The sequence below is a fragment of the Dermacentor andersoni genome, chromosome 5 (assembly GCF_023375885.2).
Source record: "Dermacentor andersoni chromosome 5, qqDerAnde1_hic_scaffold, whole genome shotgun sequence".
In the NCBI taxonomy this organism is placed as follows: Eukaryota; Metazoa; Arthropoda; class Arachnida; order Ixodida; family Ixodidae; genus Dermacentor; species Dermacentor andersoni.
In genome coordinates this window covers 81,847,068-81,868,860 of record NC_092818.1, presented here as the reverse complement: position 1 = coordinate 81,868,860, position 21,793 = coordinate 81,847,068, and the positions used below count along the sequence as shown (strand labels likewise).

The following is a 21,793-nucleotide window of genomic DNA, read 5'->3' as shown; positions in this document are numbered from 1 at the left end:
CACCGCGCCGCCGCCACTGCCACTGCCGGTCCAAACTGACACGGCGCACACCTCTAGCCACGGCTCCTGTGTGAGCGGGCTGGTGCTGGTTTCACGTAATTTCGGAGGTCACGTCTAGCTCTGTCAGCAAAGCGTGATGCACCGCAGTGAAAGGGAAAAGTGAAGGCTGTGGTTTTTAGCACACCACACGCAAGCATCATCACTGACACATGGCATGGTGCAGCTAGGCATGGCCTCCGAGATTGCGATCTCGAAGGCTGCATATAGCTTTGCCAGCTACTTGCCACAGCGAGAGAAAGGTGCAATAAAATAAGAAAGAAGTGGTGCTTGTGCCTGGCCACCATGCATGAGGCTAAGCGCAGTGGTGAGAAAGACCAGTGTTGCTTTATGGCGTATTCGATAAGGGACTTTTGAAGTGCCGCACCGAACGAGTGCGGAACCTGGCAGAAACCAATATGCTCAGTCTGCAATGGTCAGTATTATTCATTTTGGAGATTAATCTAGCTTGTCATATCCATTGGCAGAAAAATTTTACCGTTAAGAAAAGTTATTAAATACATGGACCTCTATGGGGATTTCAAGAGGAATTGCACTTACTTTGTTATATCCATTATTTAGGTATATCCCAATATGCTATAATGAGGTTCAAGTGTATTTATATTCTGTGAGCAGTATGCAATAAACATTAGTTGCAGGTCAGTATTTCATCGTCCGTCTATGTGCCCTGTCCCACTCTTTTGAGCCGTTTCAACTCCAAATACCTAACCATTTCATGGCACTCAGTGGAGAAGACACATACGTAACTCTGTGTTCTATAAAGGGTTGCACTTTCAAAACGTAGACAAGGCACACGGATACACAAATGAAAGCGCTCCTGTTTGTGTACTATCCATGTGCCTTCCAGTTGTCTGTGTTAGAAAGCGCAACCCTTTCCAGAGTGCAATCCCAACTCACCCAAGAAACAGCACTCTTAAATCTGTGGCACTGAACACTTTTACAATCTGTCTTTATCTGAAATATGACAAGTTTATGTCCACTAGTCAAGAAAGGTGTAATACGAGAAACTGAACTTGACAACTAGATGCAAAACACCGGTAAACAAACCACTTACTTTGTGACAACAGGGTCCACAAACGATTTCCTGCATAGGAGACACCTGAAAGGCAAGTCCTCCTCATCAGAGCTGATTTCATAGCGACTGGTGTCCTCTTCACGATATTGATTTCTCTCCATCTCCAGTTCCAGCTGCCAGCCATGCTTGTAGTCAGATCGGTCGTGCATAAACTTGCAGCTGTCTGATGGACAAAGACAACAAGTGTCTCGCTTAACACAATCAGAATATGAATGAAAAGGCAGTATAGTTGATTTACATTAATTCTACTCTGGTTAATTAGGTTTTTCAGTTCATTCGATCCCAATCAAAGATCTGGGCCGGCACCCGTACACTTATGGGGGACCACACTTTCATTATTTCGATCTTGAAATTAGCCTTCGCTGAAAAATTCGAACTTGGCTCATCGTAATGCACATGCCTGAACCCAATGATGCCACTGCAGTGGTGACTCCAATAGCAGCTGCATCCACATTAGCAGCACTTAGGGCACAGTGAATACGTCAAAGACACATCATCGCTTGTTGAAAAGGCCTATTTCTGGCCTGCTCCAAAACGATTTTACAATGTTAAATGAATTTTTACAATGTTTACCAGATTTTAACGTGCGCATTACTTCCCGGGAAAATTTGTACGAATAATACTTGGGCCAGTGCAATCCAATACAAAACCAAAGCCAAAGCAGTCTTTGCATCATTCACAAGAGCCAGCATGGCCAGTGCCATTGCCGTGAAAAAATGGCAACCATGGATGCCGACTATAGAGGAAGGAAAGGATTAGGAGGGAGCATAGCACAACACGATTGAAGCCAGTTTGGCCCAGCATGTGATCATCACATCAGAGCGCATGGTAGGATTCAGTGCTTTGTAAGGGTATGCCAGCAAACGGATAGGATAATGAGAAAATATTGTGAGGCAAGACAGAGAAAGGAACAGAACAGGAAGGGTGCTGGCATGGCCTTACAAAGTGTTATGTACCAACTCGCCCAACAAACCACTCTTATTAGGATTTAGTGCTCCCACTCCGGTGGCAGAGCTACAGCAGGGAAACCAAACAAGTGTGCATCGATTAAAAACTAGTGGGAACCAAACATTCCTGGCCAATATGCCTAGTCTCAGAGGTCATATGTTTGGCCAATACCACGAGGGAAAAAGCGAAGGGAATGGCTTCATGGAGAGTTCGTTTGCTAAGGCTTACTTCATAATGTAATGCTCTTTCCTAGTTTATTTCCTTCCTCCATGACACCGATAGAATGAGTATTCGCACAGCAAAATGACGGCAATGCGGTGCTTTCAGTCTGATTATGAAAATGTATTGAAGTGATGTGTTATTTTACATGTTAACTTAGTGGCAATCGATCATGCCACATGTTCTTGGCATTCCAGAAAATCATACGCGTCACGGGATGAACTAGCGAAGTGAAAAAAATTAAATTAGATTATGGGATTTTACGTGCCAAAACCACTTTCTGATTATGAGGCATGCCGTAGTGGAGGACTCCGGAAATTTTGACCACCTGGGGTTCTTCAACGTGCACCTAAATCTAAGTACACGGGTGTTTTCGCATTTCGCCCCCATCGAAATGCGGCCGCCGTGGCCGGGATTCGATCCCGCGACCTCGTGCTCAGCAGCCTAAAACTAGCGAAGTGGTTAGTCTAGGTGTGGACCACCATCCTGTTTGCGATCATAAGATGAATACTTAAATTCATTTGATAAATACAGAATACCAAATGCCCTATGGACCGTACGGAGGACAGCATGTCATGGTTCTTCATAGACAGTGATAAAGTGCTACCTGAGAGTGATGACGATGGACATTAAGTACCGTATTTATCCAAATCTAACGAGCACCATTTTTAAGGGAAGATGGGTCCAAAAATTACCTGGGTGTTGCAATCAGATACGAAACAAAAACTGCATTTACGGTGTTGCCAAAAAGTTACCATAAGAGCCGTCAGATGCAGCATCATCACCATCAGAAGATGGCGACAGGGCACCTTTTTTGAAGGCTGCTTGTGGGTTCATTTCGTGTTTGACTATGACCAGTAGTGGTATTCTTGGTCAATCACTTTTGGAGATACTACCACTTCTGTGAGATTTCATGCAACTCGGCATCGGATGCATCGGCAAATATGGCCGCCAGTGTTTCTGGCGCCGTGCCAAGCTTGCTATCTGCGTAGAGGGCCAGGAACACTGTCGGCTGCATACTTCAACAAGTCCAACAAAAAGTCACATAAAATCTTGTGAAAGTTATATTAGTAGCACCTCTATAAGTGATCGCTCAAGAATACTGCCCGTGTGTGCTTGGTATCCGTGGCGAATGAAGTGTAAATGGTGACTACGATGTGTCACTTTCATTATGAAAGCTAATTAAAAAAAAGAACATCTTCTGTGGAGGTAAATTCTGCATGTCTCGTTTATTTCTGATCGAAAACCTGAGGGACATGCTAAATTTCCTGTTTATTTTATAAGTTTAGACCCGCAAAAATCGGGCGTGTGTTAGATTTGGGTAACTATGGTATAAATAAATTTTTATTCTGTGAAACAAAACTTCACTGGTGTCATTTTTTTCTTATTGCCAGAATCAGAGGCATGCCACATTTATTGCTAAAATTTCGAGCGTGCATTTGATTTCTATTAGTTTAGAAGTTCCAATGTCATTTATGTGTTAGTTATCTACTCTGAATCCCATAAAATGTGGGTGCACGTTCGATTCAGGGATATGTTGGAATCAGGGCAAATACTGTCAAATGAATCAGAAGTGTGTTTTCATGTTTTTTTGGTCTTGTACAATTCGACCAATGTGGTTGGCCCCATCAGGGTTCAATTAACGTAAGTCAACGGTGCAACAGTCATTTCCATCTGAGGCAATGTTGCAAAGTGTTGTTTTGAGAGTGCAGGCATGTCATAAAGAAACACTGCAAGGATTGTTGTCACGGTTACTTGATAGCACTGCTGCTTCACTCTGACAGCTTATTTATCCTCTACTTTGATTTCCAAAGTTCGCTTGAAGATGTTACAGCAGGAAAATTACAGGATTGGAAAAAAAGAAGTGTCTTCATTCTTAGAATGACTGAAAGTTGAGCAAGTTGGCAGGAGCAAGTCAGTAGGGCTGCACAGTGGCTACTGCGAGACCTTTTGGGTGATAATTGGCACTTGTGTTGTCCTTCTTGTTTTACTTGCGTCCGTGTTTGCACTTTTCATATAATGTGTGTTCATTTACACTGCACACTCACTTAGTTGACAGCCAATTCAATTGACTGACAGTTAATAAAGAAGAATATGAATTTGCATACAGGTTCATGTTGGCCTAGTATTCCCCGATTTTATATGTGTGATCAATATGAACAGATAAATCATGTTAAAGTGCCTAGTTAAAGGCCAACTGCAACGAAATTTCACTTGGGGTAAATTGCCTATACAGTTGAACCCGGCTATATTGAACTCGCAAAAACACGCTTATCAGTTCATTATAGAGCATAATTTGATATAAACCTGCTAAAGAATTGGATGTCATAAAAGCACATATCATTTATAAAATAATTTTTTTGATGAAACTAGCTTAGTTTCCCATGAAATAGTCCTGTATTTTCTTCTGCTTGGGCTATTTCGCTGCCTGCGATGCAAGCGCTTCTCCACACTGTCTAAGGAGTCGGAGTACCTAGCTGAGGCCGCAACCTTCCGCATTCGTGCAGAAGCACTGGACTAGCGCGAGTGCACCAATCACCTCGGAAGATGTGGGCAAAGGACCATCGTTGCTTTCCTCATTGTGCCCACTTTCACTTGTTCTCGGTACAATGTCGGCAATGAAGTCTTCGTTTTCGGCTCTCCCAACGTTGCGGCATCATAACTTGCACTCACAAACTTGTCGACCGTTGATTCGTCAAAAGCTTCCGGAAATTCTGGCAGCTTGTTCCAAACTTTGGCAACACCGGCAATGGCTTCGTTGCATTCATCATAATTTACAGTCATCACCAAGCACGCGGAAGCCGGCACGTCTGAAGCAATTTCCGATGAACCAGTTGTACACTGCCGTGTGCACGCATCTGGCACCCCGAAGCACTGGGGCGCGAGTTTGGCCGCTTTAGCCCTAATCTCCACCTTTTTCTTCAAGATTGTGCTGAGAGTACTCCTTGGAATCTTGGGGGCCATCCGTCTTCTCACCGCGTTCAACCCAATTTATGATTTCCAGCTTCATGACAAAAGGTGAATTCTGCCGCTTCATCACGGCAACACTGCGGGAGAAGGCCCACAAGGCGCAAATACAATGAACCAGAAAAGCAGCGAGACAACTCGCACTTGCGCCGTCTTGCATGACGAGGGTACAAGTGCCTCTGATTGGCTGTCTGAGCAAGCGCTGCGGGCGGGCCAGGATTATTTCTTGCAGGGGGGTGTCGACAGCTCGCCCAACGCAGCGCGGTCATGGTAGGGAGAGCGGTTGGACGGAGCCACGCCGCCGAGTTTCCCCACCACCGCGAGGGAAAGCCAACTTCTGGGAGACTTTTCCGCTGCTTGAAGTTCGATATCTCGGGAGTCGCTGCTATTTTTGTTCCATGTAAGTGTAATTTTTGCTATATATACTCATTGTAACTACACCATGGTCAGAATTGTTCGATATATAGAATAATTCTATGTAAACGGGTTCGATATAGTCGGGTTCAACTGTAAATGCTTAGCATATACTATCAATGTAATCTAGGCAAAGCAGCAGGGCTGGTAATTGTCTTAAAAGTTCATCACGATGCCGCAATTAAAACGAAAGTGATCATGTGTGCAGAGATGGCCGAAAATGGGCCGCATCACGGGCATTTGGAGTTCCCGAAACTTGCATGCGGGACTGGCGCAAACAGGAGCTTTCTACTCCAGCGGCTGCTACGTACGGCGCGGCCACGTGGACCCTATCTTGAATGCGATCTGCGGTAGAGGCACAGTCTACGCATCTAGGAGAACTGCGCTGTGTTCTCGTTGCTTAGTGCGCATTGAAGCGAGAGGCCGCACCAAGGTCAATTCACTCGCTCCTGCTCTTGAACTTCCCCACTCCAGCGTTTTGATAGAGTTTCTGTGGTCACTGCGTGAGACGTGTTCATGTTTGCTTGGGCACGCATAACATCATGCAAATGATGTTAAGTAAGCAAATGTTTAAAAGTTTGTACAGCCGATAAAACTACTATCCTTACTTTTCGTATAGCTGTCTACTAATTTGCTATCGTAATCGATGCTTTGCCTTTCCGGCGAAACGGCCACTTTTTTAATTCATCGCAACTTTGGTGTATCGGGAGTAAATCATTGTTTTTTTTCAAATGAGAGAAAGTTTTATTCCTGTATGAAAGAATGAGGTGCGCAGTACTGTAAAGGACTTTTCTTTATTTAAGTCACGGCAAATGGGTGCGTGTTACAATTGAGGGCGTTTTTGTTTCTTCCTTTTTTGGTCACAGAAAACAGGCGCGCATTACAATCGAGGGCGTGTTAGAATCGAGTAAATACAGTACTCGAACACGAGCGCTAGCTGTCCAGTACACAACGCTGCGTGCCAGGCAGTGGCCAGTGAAGTCGGATATGTAATGCTAGAGATGCTAAGATCGCTAAAATATTATCCTGCATGTTAAACGTGACCTGCAGCAGCGCGGTGATCAGTTGTTACCATTGCGAAAGCGCACACGTGCGCGGGGAGCGAGCACTTTGTTGTTTGCCGAAGGCGCAGACTCAGCATGCTCGCTTCAGTGAATGCTGCTGATCAGCCAAGCTAGCACGCTATGCACTCTGCTCAAGCGGCTCTGGCGTGATACAGGACACATTCTATTCCCGCGTCAACCACGCTAGACTGTAGAGCGTCCAATTTTCACCGATGTAACATAACTGTGCCACACGTCAATCATCCCCACGTTGCGCCGAACTATATCAGCGCGTTTAGCTTGGTGACCCTAATGCACTCTTATTCTCCGAGCGGAGAGAGAACACATTAAGGCTCTGCTTGTTGAATGTAAACAACCAGACACAGAAAACCGGCTTGACTTGGAGAATACTCTGCATTAACCCTTTCACTGTCACGGACGTACCGGTACGTCATCGCGCTTCCCCCCCACAGTGTCACTGACATACCGGTATGTTCTCTATCGTGCGTTCAAAATTTCGCGCCTGAGCGCAAAGCTGGCGCTCCTGCACTGGCCCCGCCATTTGTTGAATTTTTCTACAAGTTCGTATTTTCACCCTGCACTGTGTTGGTACATGTATTGAAGAGTAGGGTGCGACTGCCACTCGCCCCTCTCTCTTTGCTGAGTAGCACGGTGGCTCCGCGTTTGCTGGATCAAGCGACGCGCGCGTGTGGTTATGGGTTGAAGGGTTGTTCTGCCATCGCCGCTGGTTTGAAGGTTTTTATTTTTCTTCTGTTGGTGTGTCTGCTACGGCACGTCAAATTCAGAGGCACGCACCATTGCCTCTACAAAAAGAGTGACTCGATTGCTGCTTTCGCTCTCTCACCGCACCCTCGCTTCCGGCTTGCAGCAGTAAACGTAAAGCCCCTCGAACTTTGTTTTAGCCTTTTTCCATCTCCCTCTGTCTTCTTGATCACACAACGCCCCATGTCTCTCCGTTGTGTGGGCGACTGAAAGCGCATCCTCCCTGCGCGCGGTTGCTTTCGGATGGCTGAGCGCTCGGGACCTTCGTCTGCTCATTGGCGCAGTGGCTCTTCCGATTCAAAATACGAGCCGAGCTCAGATTCGTACTCGGACAGCGTCTCATGCGAGGAAGAGGTGAATTCCGCATCGTCAGATTCGGATGTTGAACGGATGTTATAGTCAGGCTGCTGCTGCTGCTGATGATGATGATGTTTACTAGAAACAGCTGCAGCACACTGAAATGTGCATATTGCATTGACTATCTTATTTGTATACCAATCATAATCAAAAATAAATTGCTATGTTCATTCCCTGAAACCAAGCTGACACTGGGGGTGCGTCGCGGCCAGAAAGGTCCGACAGCGAAAGGGTTAAAAGAACATCGCTCAAGGGCGCGCAACGGTGTGGGCACAGTACACGAAGCCGCTAGCAGAGTATACCAACTCTGTGGCTAGCAGACATGCGTGACCTGTTCACTGATACATGGGAACGATATACAAGCAAGGGAAGCAGATGATCTGGACGATGGTTCTCTACCGGCAAATGGTAATGGCAGCATTCTTTTTTTTTTTTCAGTTTTGGTGTGAAAAACTGATTTTTTTCAAGCATTTTGTGAAGTACCTTTCCTCGCATTCCTCGCATCTGAAACGTTTTTTTTTATGTGGTCCAGAATTTCGTTGCAATTGGCATTTAATATGGGGAACTACTGATAAAAAAAAACATTCATCGCCAAGGGCTGGAAAATTGATTAGATCTGCTTGTTCGTACATGCACAAACATGTATCATCAAACATTCCGAGCAACTGCGGCCAAAAGCTTTTGATAAAAGTCAACAAGCTGTGATAGCAAATGCCATTACTAGATCCTTGTTTTATAAAAGGAAAGTGAATTTTTTTTTAATAGCGAGCTAGTGTAGTACCAGGGTGTCTACCAAGTTTAAATTTCCGAATTCCCTGAGTTTTCCAGGTTTTCCCTGAGTGCCATTGCAAAATTTCCTGAGTGATGAAGAACTATGTTTTATGTCAAGATGGACTGAAAGCATATCGCCCGATGCTGTCACTCTCTAGTAAGCATATGAAAAAAGATGTAAAAAAACGCTTTAATCCAACTTGAATACTAAGGAGTAGTGTTTATGTTATTCGAAAAAAGAATAGAATGGAGGGGTTAGTAAAATTCACAGCAAATAAAATGTCTTCTAAAAAAATTGCAAATCGAGTCATTCTCAAATCCAATAAAAAGGAGATCCATACAGAAGTAAATATTTTCGAATATGACCTATTTCTATCAACTGATAGCAAGCTCAGTGGTACGAAGCCCGAATTTTGTCACAATTGAGATTCTCTCTCAACAGCTCGTAAGTCGACCTCAACTGTCCGGACATACTCTCAGCCCGCACACGACGCCTTAGTTTTGTGTTTCACTGCTTTAAAGAGTTTATTTTGGTTTGGATGAGGGACACCTGCATCTCGGCATCAGCCAACACTTTGTTTTTTGAGCTTAACATGGCAGCAGCACGCCTCCTTTCCCGTTCATGTCCCAGTGCATAGGTACTTTCTGTTCTTGTCCTCCTTCCGCTACTCGTTTTCCCCACGGACCATTTGAAGCATCTTCTTGGTAAGTTGCACAGTTCACGTCCGATTTTTCTAACTCCCTAGGGGCCCAAAAAGTCGGCCAGTTGGAAAAAATAAATGCATGTCATTTACTGCCCTTAAGGGCTCAATCCGCCACAGGTACATTCGAAAACGCTCTACAGGCCTGTCGGTACACATATTAGGCATATTAGTGCTCGTACTGTGACAGGAAATACCGGGTGCACGCGTGTATAATTAAGGAATACATACTGTGTCCCGTGGAAATAGCCCCTTTTCCCACGCTTGTTATGCTTCACTGCAATACTTTTGCGTATGCTTCACCAAGTAACATTTCTGTACAGAGGCGAAGCTGACTATCGGGAACCGGCATTATGCAACGCACCGTGCTTTCCAAGCTTCTAAACCAATCGCAAGGACCACAAAGGCGGAGTTCGCGCCATTGCTGACAGCAGCGAATTCTTTAAAAAAAAAATGCGGCACCCAACGGCAAGAAGCTTCACAGCAAACGTCGAAGCAGCTAGGCCTAGCGTTGCAGTAGTGGTGGCTACGGCTGCCAGAGGATCTGCGTGCGAGAGCGCCGATTCGAGGCGGCGAGGTAATCAAAATGGCAGCGGTGGCGGCTTTGAGTAATGCCATTTCGGACCTGTGGTCAGGGCAAAATGTCCGGAAAATGGTACAGCGAAGAGTTCTTGCGTCCGAAATTTCAGGCGTTCCGATACATTAAGTCTATGGGGTATGTGGTGGTGCCGCGAAGCCATCCAAATTATCGGAAATCCGAAAACTCGGTTGCTGAATGTACACTGGCAACTCCTCCAGCCGACGACGGGGTGTAAAATACGATTCATTACGATTCCTGTCTGTGACTCAAGCCAGCATTACCACGACTTTTGACCCTTTCAACAAAATTACAGCTAATTTTCCCTGATAGAGGCACAAATTCCCCGAGTTTTTCCAGACTACTCGAAATCCCTGAGAATTCCCGGTTTTCCTGGTTGGTAGACACCCTGAGTACACAAGGTTAATGTAACCTTAAGTAGCTCAGGATAAAGCGGTTAGGCAGAAAGCAGAGAGCACTATAGAATACATGTAAGTGATTAAACTTCCAGAATATGATTTAATGACAAAAGCTTTCCCAGAAGCATTGTTACCTGAATGTATCAATGCTGTTGCTCAACAAAAAAGATCCAGTTTGTCAAATCACACGGCACAGCACAACTGGCAGGGCTACACAAGTTTGACAGTTTGAATCCTAATGATAGAGTCGCATGCTTCAAAAATAAATGTTCACTGGCAGCTGGTGTTAGTAGTAATAATCTCTAAAGTTACCTCCAAATCCACAGAACCCAGTTTCTTTATAGTCCTTGCAGATGTCGGGCTGGTAGTCCCATCGGACAGTAGAACGAATGTGCTCAGGAGCTCTTATGGGACCTTTTCTAAAAATGAGAAGAAAAAAGGTATTTGAGGGGTTCTATGCTTCTTAGACACAACCCCACACATAAAACAGACAATGAAGCTTCAGAAAGCATGGGGGGGGAGGAGATTAAATGCTGTATCTAATTGTAGTGTAGAGATAAAGAGAAATGAAAGTAGGTGAAAAGATAACTTGGCGCAGGTGAGAGCCAAGCCCACTCTTTCTGCATCACGTCTGCAGTGCTTTACCAATTAGGCTACTGTGGTGCCGTCCTCTCATCCACTTTCTTTGGTATTTTTTTATGTGCACAAGATCTAACCCTGGGCCCTTCTAACCCTTGGTCTAACCCTTGGCCAGAGATCCCTGCTGGCCATGGTGTCGGATGTGTAACATCTCTTTCAGCTGCAGGCATCACAATGTATGTGATCTTAGGAGCAGGCAACTGGCCAATAAAAAACCATCAGATGCTACCTTGTGGCATAAAGACTCAAATTTGAGGGAGGAAAATGAGGAAAATGGAAGAGGCTCAAACTTTTGACATCCAAAATATGAGCAGAACAAAAAGTTACTCAGGCAGCTATTGCTAGACAGAAACGGGATGCACAATACAGGCAGATCACATATAAGGCTTCTCAGTTTTGGATTTAATATACACATTCCAAAACCTGCATGGCAAAAGTGAAGCAACATCATCTGTACATGGCAGTCAGGGACCGATCAGGTTTTGTTTGCAAGAACTGCTGAAATGGTTGGGTGTTTTTCAGCTTTCTCTTTTGCCAGTTACAATTAGCAAGCACCCATATTATGCTGCATCTGCGGCAGCTGCTCGCAAAAATAAAATATTTATGGTGCTTTTATTTTCTGTTGCCCCTGTTGTCCCATTAGTTCCAAAACCTGCTTCTGCACATGTAGAATTTAATGCTTTATATGTACCTCTCAATACATAACTTGTTACATCTTTTGTTATGACTTACCGCATATATAGCATGCTCTTCTGTTCCTAGTATACTCAAACAGTTCCATGCTTTGTATACGCATATCGCTATATGTGTACTCAGTTTCAGTAGTTCCGCGCAGCAGAGCCAAAGCTACACGACCCATGAGCGCAGATTCTTGCACAGCTAGGTGTAGTGTTACAGTTTTGAACCCATTGGACGTATAAATGGCCTTGACAAGTGATCTTGTTGGCAAGTGTTTACTTGGAAGCTTCTCTGCAGGTCACAGGGTGGTTTATTGCGTGATTTTGCTTCGTCCTTTAATAAAATATTTATTGAGGCTCCATGATGCTGAAAACAGAATTCTCCACTTGTTAGAATGAAAGCGTGCAAAGAACAAAAACATTATTGGAACGGTGCCATACAGACATTATTTTTCTTTAGAAAGTACAAACACTCAATTGCTCCGACATTGGCTAAACTGTGTGCAAGTGGATGTTACTAGAGAGATCAAGAGATGGCGCCACCATCCTGCGCGACACGCTGACTTGGTGCTTTCTGAACGCTCCGATGCTGCTGTCTCTGCAACCCTCCCCCTACTCTGCATCTCAAAATATCTTGGAGACGCACGTTTTTTGGCATCAGACCAAATATCATATCAAATGAATTTTCCACCACTACTATTACAACAGCTGATCTTGCTGCTCGGTTGAAGTCCTAGTAGACGCTGCCGCTGCCTGCACTGCAGCGCTCACCACTAGCAGTCGACAGGGCACAGAAGGACACCTTTAAGATGTGTCCACCGCTCTGATTGGTTGAAGAAGCCTTTAGCCTCCACAGTGCTGCATGGAACTACTGAAACAGAGTATACGCTGTCGCATGTTTATGATTTATTGCAAATGTAAGTAATTATAGTCCCCACCCCGCGATGTCTCGTAATGAGACAGCATATTTGTAAATAAAGAAATAAATAGATATGTAAACAAATAAACAGAGAGACTACAAGAGACTACATCAAAGAAAGGTATTTTTCAAGTCGTATGCCTTTTGTTTATTTCGCATATCTCAATTATATCTTATCCCCTACATTGCTGTCTGAATTTGCAGCATCATCTTGTTTATGCTGGTCCTTGATGTAAACTTAACTTTAAAAGCGTTACTTCATTTTCAAAGCAAACAAATCGTCTTTTTCGCACAAATAGCAACAACCACGTGAACCCAACAAATCCTTCGCTAAACATACTGCTGTGGCAGCTGCTCCTCTCTCCACTTTCTTGGGTAGTTCCGTATACGTGCAGTACAAACTACAGCTGAAGAGAATACCTAACCACTCATAAAGCCTACATAACTGGAAAATGTTTTCTGCCTACATAAGGAAGATGTAACTGATATAATCAATTGAACGTACAAGTGATAAAGAAAATTGTCTTTGGGCCTTTAGGCTTTGTCTCAGTGATAAAGAACAGTACAATACTAACTGTGTGTTTTATTTTAGCAGTTCACTGTATTATACACACATTCTAGCAGTAGGAGTGTTTAGCCAATGTCCCCAGGACGAGTCATGCATACATGTACAAAATATTGCAAGCTAAAAGTGGCATCCACATGCATGATTGCATATGGATGTCCTCCCATGACTGCAGACATGCATGTTTCACCACTGCCGCTATTCTTACCGCGCCTTCTCGTGTGCCCCACGATACTTTGTGGGCGAGTGTACACAAATACCCATGAAAGCATGAGGAAAGGCAGCCATTCCTGTAGTTCAATCGGTAGAGCTGCACACACATCATGTGACAGCTGTGTGTTCAGCTTCCATTAGCAGCAAAGCTGTCATTCTTTCAACTTCCTTTCTTTTTTTTTTGTTCTGTTAGTAAGAATATAAATATTATCAGGAAGCAATCCTTAAAAGGAAGTTGTTTGAACTCAGTGTGAGGTCGTGTCCATGGCTGCCAGTTAAGAAAGGGCATATACAGTCGTGTCTGCTTACAAAGAACATTGTGGTGCAACAAGTGCTTACTACAAAAGAAGCCTATTATGTAATAACTGAAAAAGTTCAAAGTAAAAATTTTCAACAAAGCATTACCCACATATAATTCAACGATGTGCAGAACCTATTTTTGACTATCAGATTATTGGGTGTGGCATTAATTGCTAGACACTGCTAATTACCATCTCCGACAGATACTTGCCAGATACACTACACTGTTGACGTGTTCACCTCATATAGTCTAGCACAGCAAATATGTAACAATGTGTAGCACCCATGTTTCCACTTGACCTTTGCACGTTGACATATAAATTAATTTATAAAGCCCACACCAAGGTATGGACTTTATTTTGAAGTTAAAAGCACTGGAAATATTGTGGATCTGGAACAAGCAAAAAAGGTGGACGCCACCAATGCCAGAGGCCAAAACATACCAACACTGACTTCAAAGAATACAGAAATAAAATGAAAATCCAGGAAAGAAATCTCCCCAGGCTCCTTAGGAGATTACAAAAGATAAGAATTGAAAAGAAAATAAAGTAAGAAAGACAGAAACCTGAACTACCTTAAAAACCGGAATATAGGTCGAACTTTTTTTCAAGATACCATTGCGAAAAGTCAACCCTCGTCTTATATATCGGACATTGGCGGAAAAGCTACGGAAGTCTTGCAACAATGGGCGGATGAAGTAAACAGCTGCCATCGCCATCAGCGCGGCGTGGCGACATTGTGGCACCGCTATTTTGCATTTCCAATGTCACAAAGTTATATTGGTTAAAGGCTGCTTTTTACATTTTGTTTCAAAATGAGCGGAAGCCGACGGCGGTACACCGTCGCCTTCAAGAAAAAGGCGATTGAGTATGCGGAAGCCCACGGCAACCTGGCGGAACAGCGCGAATTTGGAGTATCCGAAAAGAGCATTCGGTACTGGCGGAGGCAGAAGCAGCGTATTACAACTTGCAGTAACCAAAAGAAAACGTCATATCGTGGGCGGTCCGCAGCGGACCACAGAACTGGAAGACAAGGTTGCGGAGTTTGTCTGGGAGCTGCATGTAAGATCGCTGCCTGTGTCTGCCGAATGCATCCGTGTGAAAGCGGTAGAGATCGCGCGCACCTCTGGACTGGGCAGCGAGAAGCACTCATCATCCAACTCTAGTTCGGACGACTCTGATCAAAGGCATTGCTCTGATTCGTAGCGCGTGCGCACTTCGTGCCCTTCTGTGTACTGTACACCCGGCCAATTTTTAACAGTATCACGCGACCATCGACCCTCGTATTTGTCGGCACCTTATCATCACGGCACGGAGCGGCGGAATAGCGAAAGTAAGCGCATGTGTACAAATGCGCGTATCTCGTTTGTTTCGCCGCTCAGCGCCCTTAATAAGGTGCTGACAAGCATGCGGGTCGATGGTCGCGCGATACTGTTAAAAACTTGGCCAGGTGCACATGCAAGCAGCATTTACATAAATACTGTCACCATTGTGCAACCGGCTGAGTCGCATTTGTTTCAAGGTATGGGTGCCTTTCGGTACTTTTGCCATTGAAGATTTTTTTCATTTTTAGAATTCGTTAGTTGGGGGATCGACCTATGTTCCGGTCCAACCTATAGTCCGGTTTTTACGGTATGCGCCACTGATCGCCCTCAGTCTTTCTGGATGCTCTCCATGCTTAAACGATGAGTGCACAAGCTAATATGTTGCTTTAAAATCTGGAAGATTACTACTAGTGCTGCCATACACAACAAATATTCTTTCTCTTGCCAAATAATTCTATCTAGTCTGACAGTAGTTCTATGTGGCTGTATATGATAGTATATCAGCTCATTACACCAGTTTAGAAATTAAATAATCAATTCAGTTTCATAACAGAAATTACATTTTGCACCTTCTTTTGCGCCAATGGCATTGCAAGCAATTAAACCACATTTACTAAACTTTCACTTCTGCTGCTTTCCCTTTACAAGAAAGCGTGCTGGTTGCACGTCAAAATTATTTTCGTCAAATTTTCCTTAGGTGGTTTAGTTGGCAATGTGTGTGACAACAGGCTTCAGATGAAGAAAGTGCGTTAAACTGGAGCATAAGAAATAAATAGACAAATCATTTTTACTCACCTAACCATACCACTGGATGCATTCCCTTGTGCCGTGTCCTTTTTTGTTATGTACTGCGCATAATTGTTCATTCCTCGGTAAACCTTGTCATCCGCCTTCCCTTTCAGTTCCTGGGAAGATTACCATCACTACATATCATTTATGTGCATATCATTTAACACATCAATAAACATTGCAGTTGCTGACAGCAGTGACTGCTTCAGCAAAATGCCCTTGACGATTTTCCTCCAAGTTTCTGAATGGCTCACCTTGTTAATTTGCTGCGCTTTTTCAAATATGCTTTGAGCATCCTTGCTCTTCTCTGTGTCAATTTCAAGGACAGCTGTGGCACCCATGTCCTTGGGTCCTTCCATCTCCTTGAAATGCAAAAAGAAAAAGAGAGAAGCTCATAGAGTGAGTGCAGGAGCAGAAGTTTCAGATATATTTATTTCGATGCACACTGTGTGATTAAGCCTGCAGAAGCAGTTGTGTCAACAGAAGGCTGTGGGTAGGAAACCTCTTGTTATTTACATGCCATAAGTGCAAGTGCAGTGAGAAGCGCACAGACGTCAACAAACGTAACAGATATAAGGCGATGTTTTGCTGTGTACGTATTACGAGAAGGTAATACCTCAAGTTCAAGTTGACTTATTTACCCCATGCGCGGATTTTCACATAAGTTAAACATATATATATTACAATACATATACCTATATATTAATATTATTCAACACAAACACACTAGTTAATATACTGCTCAAAACATTCCATGAAAAATAATTCAGCATCAGAAGCAGTGGGCTTGACTACCGCACTTCCCTATAGATACTTTACACAAAAGTATACTACAAAATATTCTACACACCTATAGTAGTGAGAGGTTTGCTCAAAATGATTAATCATAAACACAGCTCTGGAATGGAAATCACAAGTGGCTCATTTGCCGGTACTCACGGCGGTTCGCCGTGACTTGTAGGACACGCCAACCTTGATGGTTTCATCGCCACTGTCGCTGTCAGCTGTATAGGTCGTAGTCTTCTTTGTAAATGTCTATATTGTAAACACACAAAGGAGCCTATATCAGTGAAAACAGAAACAAAAGCTTATTGCACTGAATAACTCTAGCAGAGTACTTTTACATACATAAAATGACTCTGTTACACTTCAGGTAACTTCCAAATATACCAAACATGAGAGATGTTAGAGGATTGTTCAATCCATCCAGGGTCGCAATAATGTAAAACTGTCAGACTTCTTTTTTAAATTATATCCCCTCCACCCCCAGATTCACCATTAGCTCTCACTGATTGGTCAAAAATGTTCAGGCCACACCCTTGTGGGTGCAGTTTGAAGAATTTTTGCCAATCACAGAGGGCTAATGGTGGATTCAGAATAAAAACAAAGTGAAATAGTTTTGCCTTATTGCAACCCAGAACTTCACAAGCTATTCCATGCCAGCACAGTGTTCATGCAGAATAGTCCCATCCACTTGTGTTCAGAGAGCACAAGTGAATTACAGGATCCACAAGATCTCCACAAGCATTTCAGTGCAAGACTACAGAGTATCTATGAGTTGCAAACCTGCAAGCCATATCCAAACTGCACTCCACAGAGAGTTCACGTCTCTCAGAACAAAGTGAAGCAAATTGCAATGCCTGCTTGCAGTCATATTCCTCAGTGTGTCTCTGCTGTAGTGTTTTGGCATACAATAGTAGGGGAATGAGACATGTTTTCATTTCCCTGGGGGCCAGACTACAACCCAAGGTTAAATACGGCCTTATCCTAATATGAATAACCTGTGTATCCCTCGAAAACATTTAGCTATAATTGCAGCCAGCGAGCAAGCTTGATGAGAAGCCAGAAAGAAAAGGTGCTTGAAAGTTTTGTGTCCCTCTTTGGAATGTCACGACCGAACCATAGTTTGTGTTGGTACTACCAGCTTTTTCCAAATACCTACTCGAACCATGGCTCCCGCACTAAAGTCATAGCGAATGTGACAGCACATAAGCACACGTACATATCTGCGTATGCATATACACAGCATGCTCACTACATAAAATGCAAATGTAGCGCAATTCTAAGATGTGGCTGGAATGTAACCAAATTGAGAGAAAACAATATATTTAAACAAAATGCACATTACAATCCAAGAAGAGAGATGCAACACAAGCGCATAAGGAAATGCGCTCGTGTTTCATACTCTTCCTCATCCGTGTTTACAGCGTGCACTGTAAGTAATAACAATGTAATCAGCAACCAGAGCTCAAACTTCAAGTGCCAAGAGCAGAGTTGGAACACAGGCCTACCGAGCAAAGGAAGCAATTTCCAGGAGCACATGCAACAATTTAGCCCTTACAACTTCACTGCTTATTTTGAGGCGTACCTGTCCAGTTCCTAACCTAACCGGGCACTGGCATATCAGAACGTGGGAGCGCATGGGTTCCTCGCATTGTGCATGGTCATTGACAAAGCTTGGCTGGATGCATTGGGGCTAAAGCAAAGGTCGATACACATGTGTATCCGTTATCCTTCCAAATGTCCTACCATTTTCGTGGCCGCTCTATCAGATGGAGGCACAATATTTAAGTTACGCACTCAAACTGTCATAGTGCCTCCTGGTCAATGCTGGTTCTCCACACTCAGGGACAAGTCAAGGACGCTGCATGAAATGCACCTCAAAGGGAGTCTGCACGCATGCATCAGCCACTAGTTGTCACTTATCCATCCATTGTCAGACGACCGATTTGGCGAAGGCACTGCTTTGCACGACGAAATGTTTGGCGTGAGGCATTTCAGTAGCAATTGCAAAAAGAATAGTGTTTCTTTTCTAGCAATGCTTGCAACCAATAATTAACTTGTGCATGTAATGCTTGCGGGTGCTTCGATTCTTCTTATAAAGAAACATAGCATGACTGAACATAGAATAAATAAATACTTAATTATTCCGCAATTAAGATGACTCAATAAAAATGCCCAAACAGTCATTCTACCACTCCCAACTGCTTTCAGTCTCCAGCACCTTGGCATAAAATTATGTAAATTTCACATGCCTATCAACACTTAATCATAATTTGTGACTGAAGGAGATAAGGAAAGCCATGTTTGTGAGTCCAGTGTGGTGTTGTTTACCCACCACTAAGCTGATGTTATGACCTCTGAGGTTGGTGGTGCAACAGAGGGTATATATGGCTCTGCAGAGGGTTGTGCCACACGATACTGAGGTCACGCCTGTACAAAAAGCTCAGTGTGAGGATGGGTGAAGCGTGGCAGACTAAATGGCAAAAAGGAGGCGAGTGTCATGCATGTTTGGCAGCGGCAACACTTAATTGGCGATAACACTGCTCATAATATAAAAAGGTGCATTGAACTTTTTGCTGGAGAGGATTTGTGGGGAGATGCGCCTCAGTACCAGACTACGCATGCACAACTTGTCAAAATCGATATTGCAGGGCCCTTTTCACTAATTCAAACAAACTGAATTCCGTAGTGGTGTAACGCATACCAAAGAAGCACTGTATTCTACAAAAAAAAAATCTGAATTTTAAACGTCCTATGAGCAGGATGTCAAGTTAGTATTGAAAACACTTATCAAACATTTACTTTTGCAGGTTGATTGCATATAATGAAAGTATAATGCTTTATAATGTTCATTCATTAGGTTCTTGGTGCTTCCATAAGGACATGTTAACCTTACTAGTAGTTTGTGAGCTCTATTAGAAAGCCACTGTCACCAGTGTTCTCCAGGTTTTCACAGCGATGAAAGTGGATGCTCACCCCTTGTTTCATTGGGTTTAGGTGGTCCAACTTCTTTTCCTTCTTGACAACTTGCGTTTCATCTTCACTGCTGGCTAAAAAAACGAAATAGCCAATTCGCAATATGTTAAGCTATGGTACTACCCTTACCGTAACCCTTTCACATCAAAACATCTGATGCCATGTGATGAAATTGCCATTTAATGAAATCAGCACAACACTGAGTATGTAAAGTCATCCTCTGCTGGAGTGTGTAGACAATTAATAAAGTGCCACTTCGGCTTTCAGCGTAGAATTTACGTGCGTATCCTGATGCCCAAGCGTCACAAATGAGAAATAGTGGCATGCTCTTCCCATTTTGCTTGAGGTTCCAACATATTTTACCAGTAATACGTTTCGAGTACAAAGGCAGCGGCACGCTGCCTCGTACTAGAGACGGAAAATCACAACTTGTAATCTGCAACAAATCAGTAAGGACTGAAACTTGCATTAAATGAAATGTGACCCTCCTGGCCCTGAATTGCAAGCTTTAATGAACAATTGCTAGCCAATAGCATATTCAGAACTCTGTGCTGTCACAGCCACCTGCACTTCTGCATACGCAATCGGGACGCACTTTGTGCAGCGCCGACCTCGGTTTTCGTTTAGCTGCATGTTATTTGCATTTAGAGATAACGCGATTTAGACACCGAACACATACATCACTGTAACATCAATACACATTAAGACGCGACTTTAAGATTAATAAAAACCTATATAAGATAACAAGAGTTATTGTTCTATTAAAAGATATCTTATTGTGCCATTTTACACAATAAAAACGCATCGCATCTCCTTTGTTTACCAACACGGCTGGTCCTCGGTTCCGTTACTTTGATACTACTTACTATTCATTATAAAACATAGGTTATTACGTTTACCTTCTTCGCTGCTTCCTCTCCTTTTTCTCTGGTTGCCTCTTTTGAAACATTGCCTTCTTATAAACTTGCATACTGGTTTAGCCGATTCCTCGGAAGTTTTCGTGCTCTCGGACGGCGCTAACGACGCCATAATTGCCGGGTAGTGGATCGTACCGACGAGCTTCCATGCTCACATCGACTTCTTTTGCACATAGTTTGCAACTCGCATTCGGAAACGGCGAAGCTTGGATTGCAAATTAGGGTTATGGTCTCCGAGAGCTCGGACGTGCGCTCTTTAATATTGGAGGCCATAACAGGGAGCACAATATAACTCACGGGCTATAGGACGCTGTAAGGGGAGCTTCGAGAATAATTTCTACCCCTTAGAGCTCTTTAAACAGCGCAGGAGCGTTTCGTGACCGCTGCAATTAGGAACCGATACCGCGACTTCATGCTCGGGAGCAGAGCGCATAGCCACTGAGCTACTGCTGCGGGTACAATTGAGGTATCAGTCGTCAGATGGATTTTGCTTTACTCTTTGAGCGTGTTCTCTTAATTGGCAATACAAGCACCGATCAGTTAGACTCGTGTACAACTGTCCTCATGAAAATACGTTCAGTCTTCGTAAGAGCTGGGCCTAGAACCGGGGCCTCACCTCTTGTTTAGTTTAGTTTTTTTTTTCCTTGCTCAGTGCTTATAACGAAACTTCGCGATAAGCAATAATGGTGGTTACTTTTGGGGTTTCTTTTCACATTCATTTATTTTATGTTATTTTATTTTATTTGCAGTATTCCGTGGTCACGAAGGACCATGCAGGTGAGAACTTGTTTGTACAATTTCATAGTTTTGTGGCACGAATGAAGCTGCCCGGCACACAAGCACGCAAAGTATATAATACAAATCAAACATAACTACAACCATTAAAATAAATTGGTTCAACCTGCCCAGATAAAATATTACAACCCATAGGAGGGTGCAAAATAATACAGTTCACATTCGAGTGCAAGACATAACAGCAGGAAGATGCAAAAAAATAAAATAAAAAAAGAACTCACCCCCGAAATAAGTCAGGTATACAAATTCAATGTTTTGCAAATTATGAACTAACACTGCATCAATAAAATATTGAGATTCCAAAGAAATGACAAAATATTAAACTACTAATTATAAATCAAGTAGCGCACTTTCAAAAGCACTTGCAGATTCTAATGAACCAATTTTTTCAGGCAGTAAATTTCAATCAGGGACAGTTTGCGGAAAAAATGAGTATTTGAAAACGCTTGTGCGCGTTTGATACGGAAATAGATTGTAAGCATGCCGATTTCTCGACGTGCGCGACGAGAATGGCTGAATATATGCGCGTGCATTCACATTGAGTTTGTTGTGATAAAGCAAGAAA

At 43.4% G+C, this 21,793-nt stretch overlaps 1 protein-coding gene across 3 annotated transcripts in view; it reads right to left on the bottom strand.

Annotated features, from left to right (window-relative positions):
• Window positions 1-20,573, bottom strand: part of mdlc (RING finger protein mdlc) — a 39,421-nt gene extending 18,848 nt beyond the window's left edge. For 2 of the 3 annotated variants that reach the window (XR_007599519.3, XM_050178113.3), the window contains exons 1-7: window positions 20,416-20,572; window positions 19,517-19,590; window positions 16,697-16,792; window positions 16,012-16,119; window positions 15,764-15,873; window positions 10,644-10,750; window positions 1,112-1,295 (exon numbers count right to left, since the gene is read on the bottom strand). Coding sequence is in view for 2 of the 3 variants with exons in the window: in XM_050178113.3 (XP_050034070.1) it covers window positions 1,112-1,295; window positions 10,644-10,750; window positions 15,764-15,873; window positions 16,012-16,119; window positions 16,697-16,792; window positions 19,517-19,590; window positions 20,416-20,545 (809 nt within the window). In the remaining variant the exon portion in view is untranslated. Of the gene's footprint in view, window positions 1-1,111; window positions 1,296-10,643; window positions 10,751-15,763; window positions 15,874-16,011; window positions 16,120-16,696; window positions 16,793-19,516; window positions 19,591-20,415 lie in introns of all 3 variants that reach the window. The other variant, XM_055070816.2, reaches the window with a different exon arrangement.
• Between the last annotated feature and the right edge of the window lie 1,220 nt (window positions 20,574-21,793).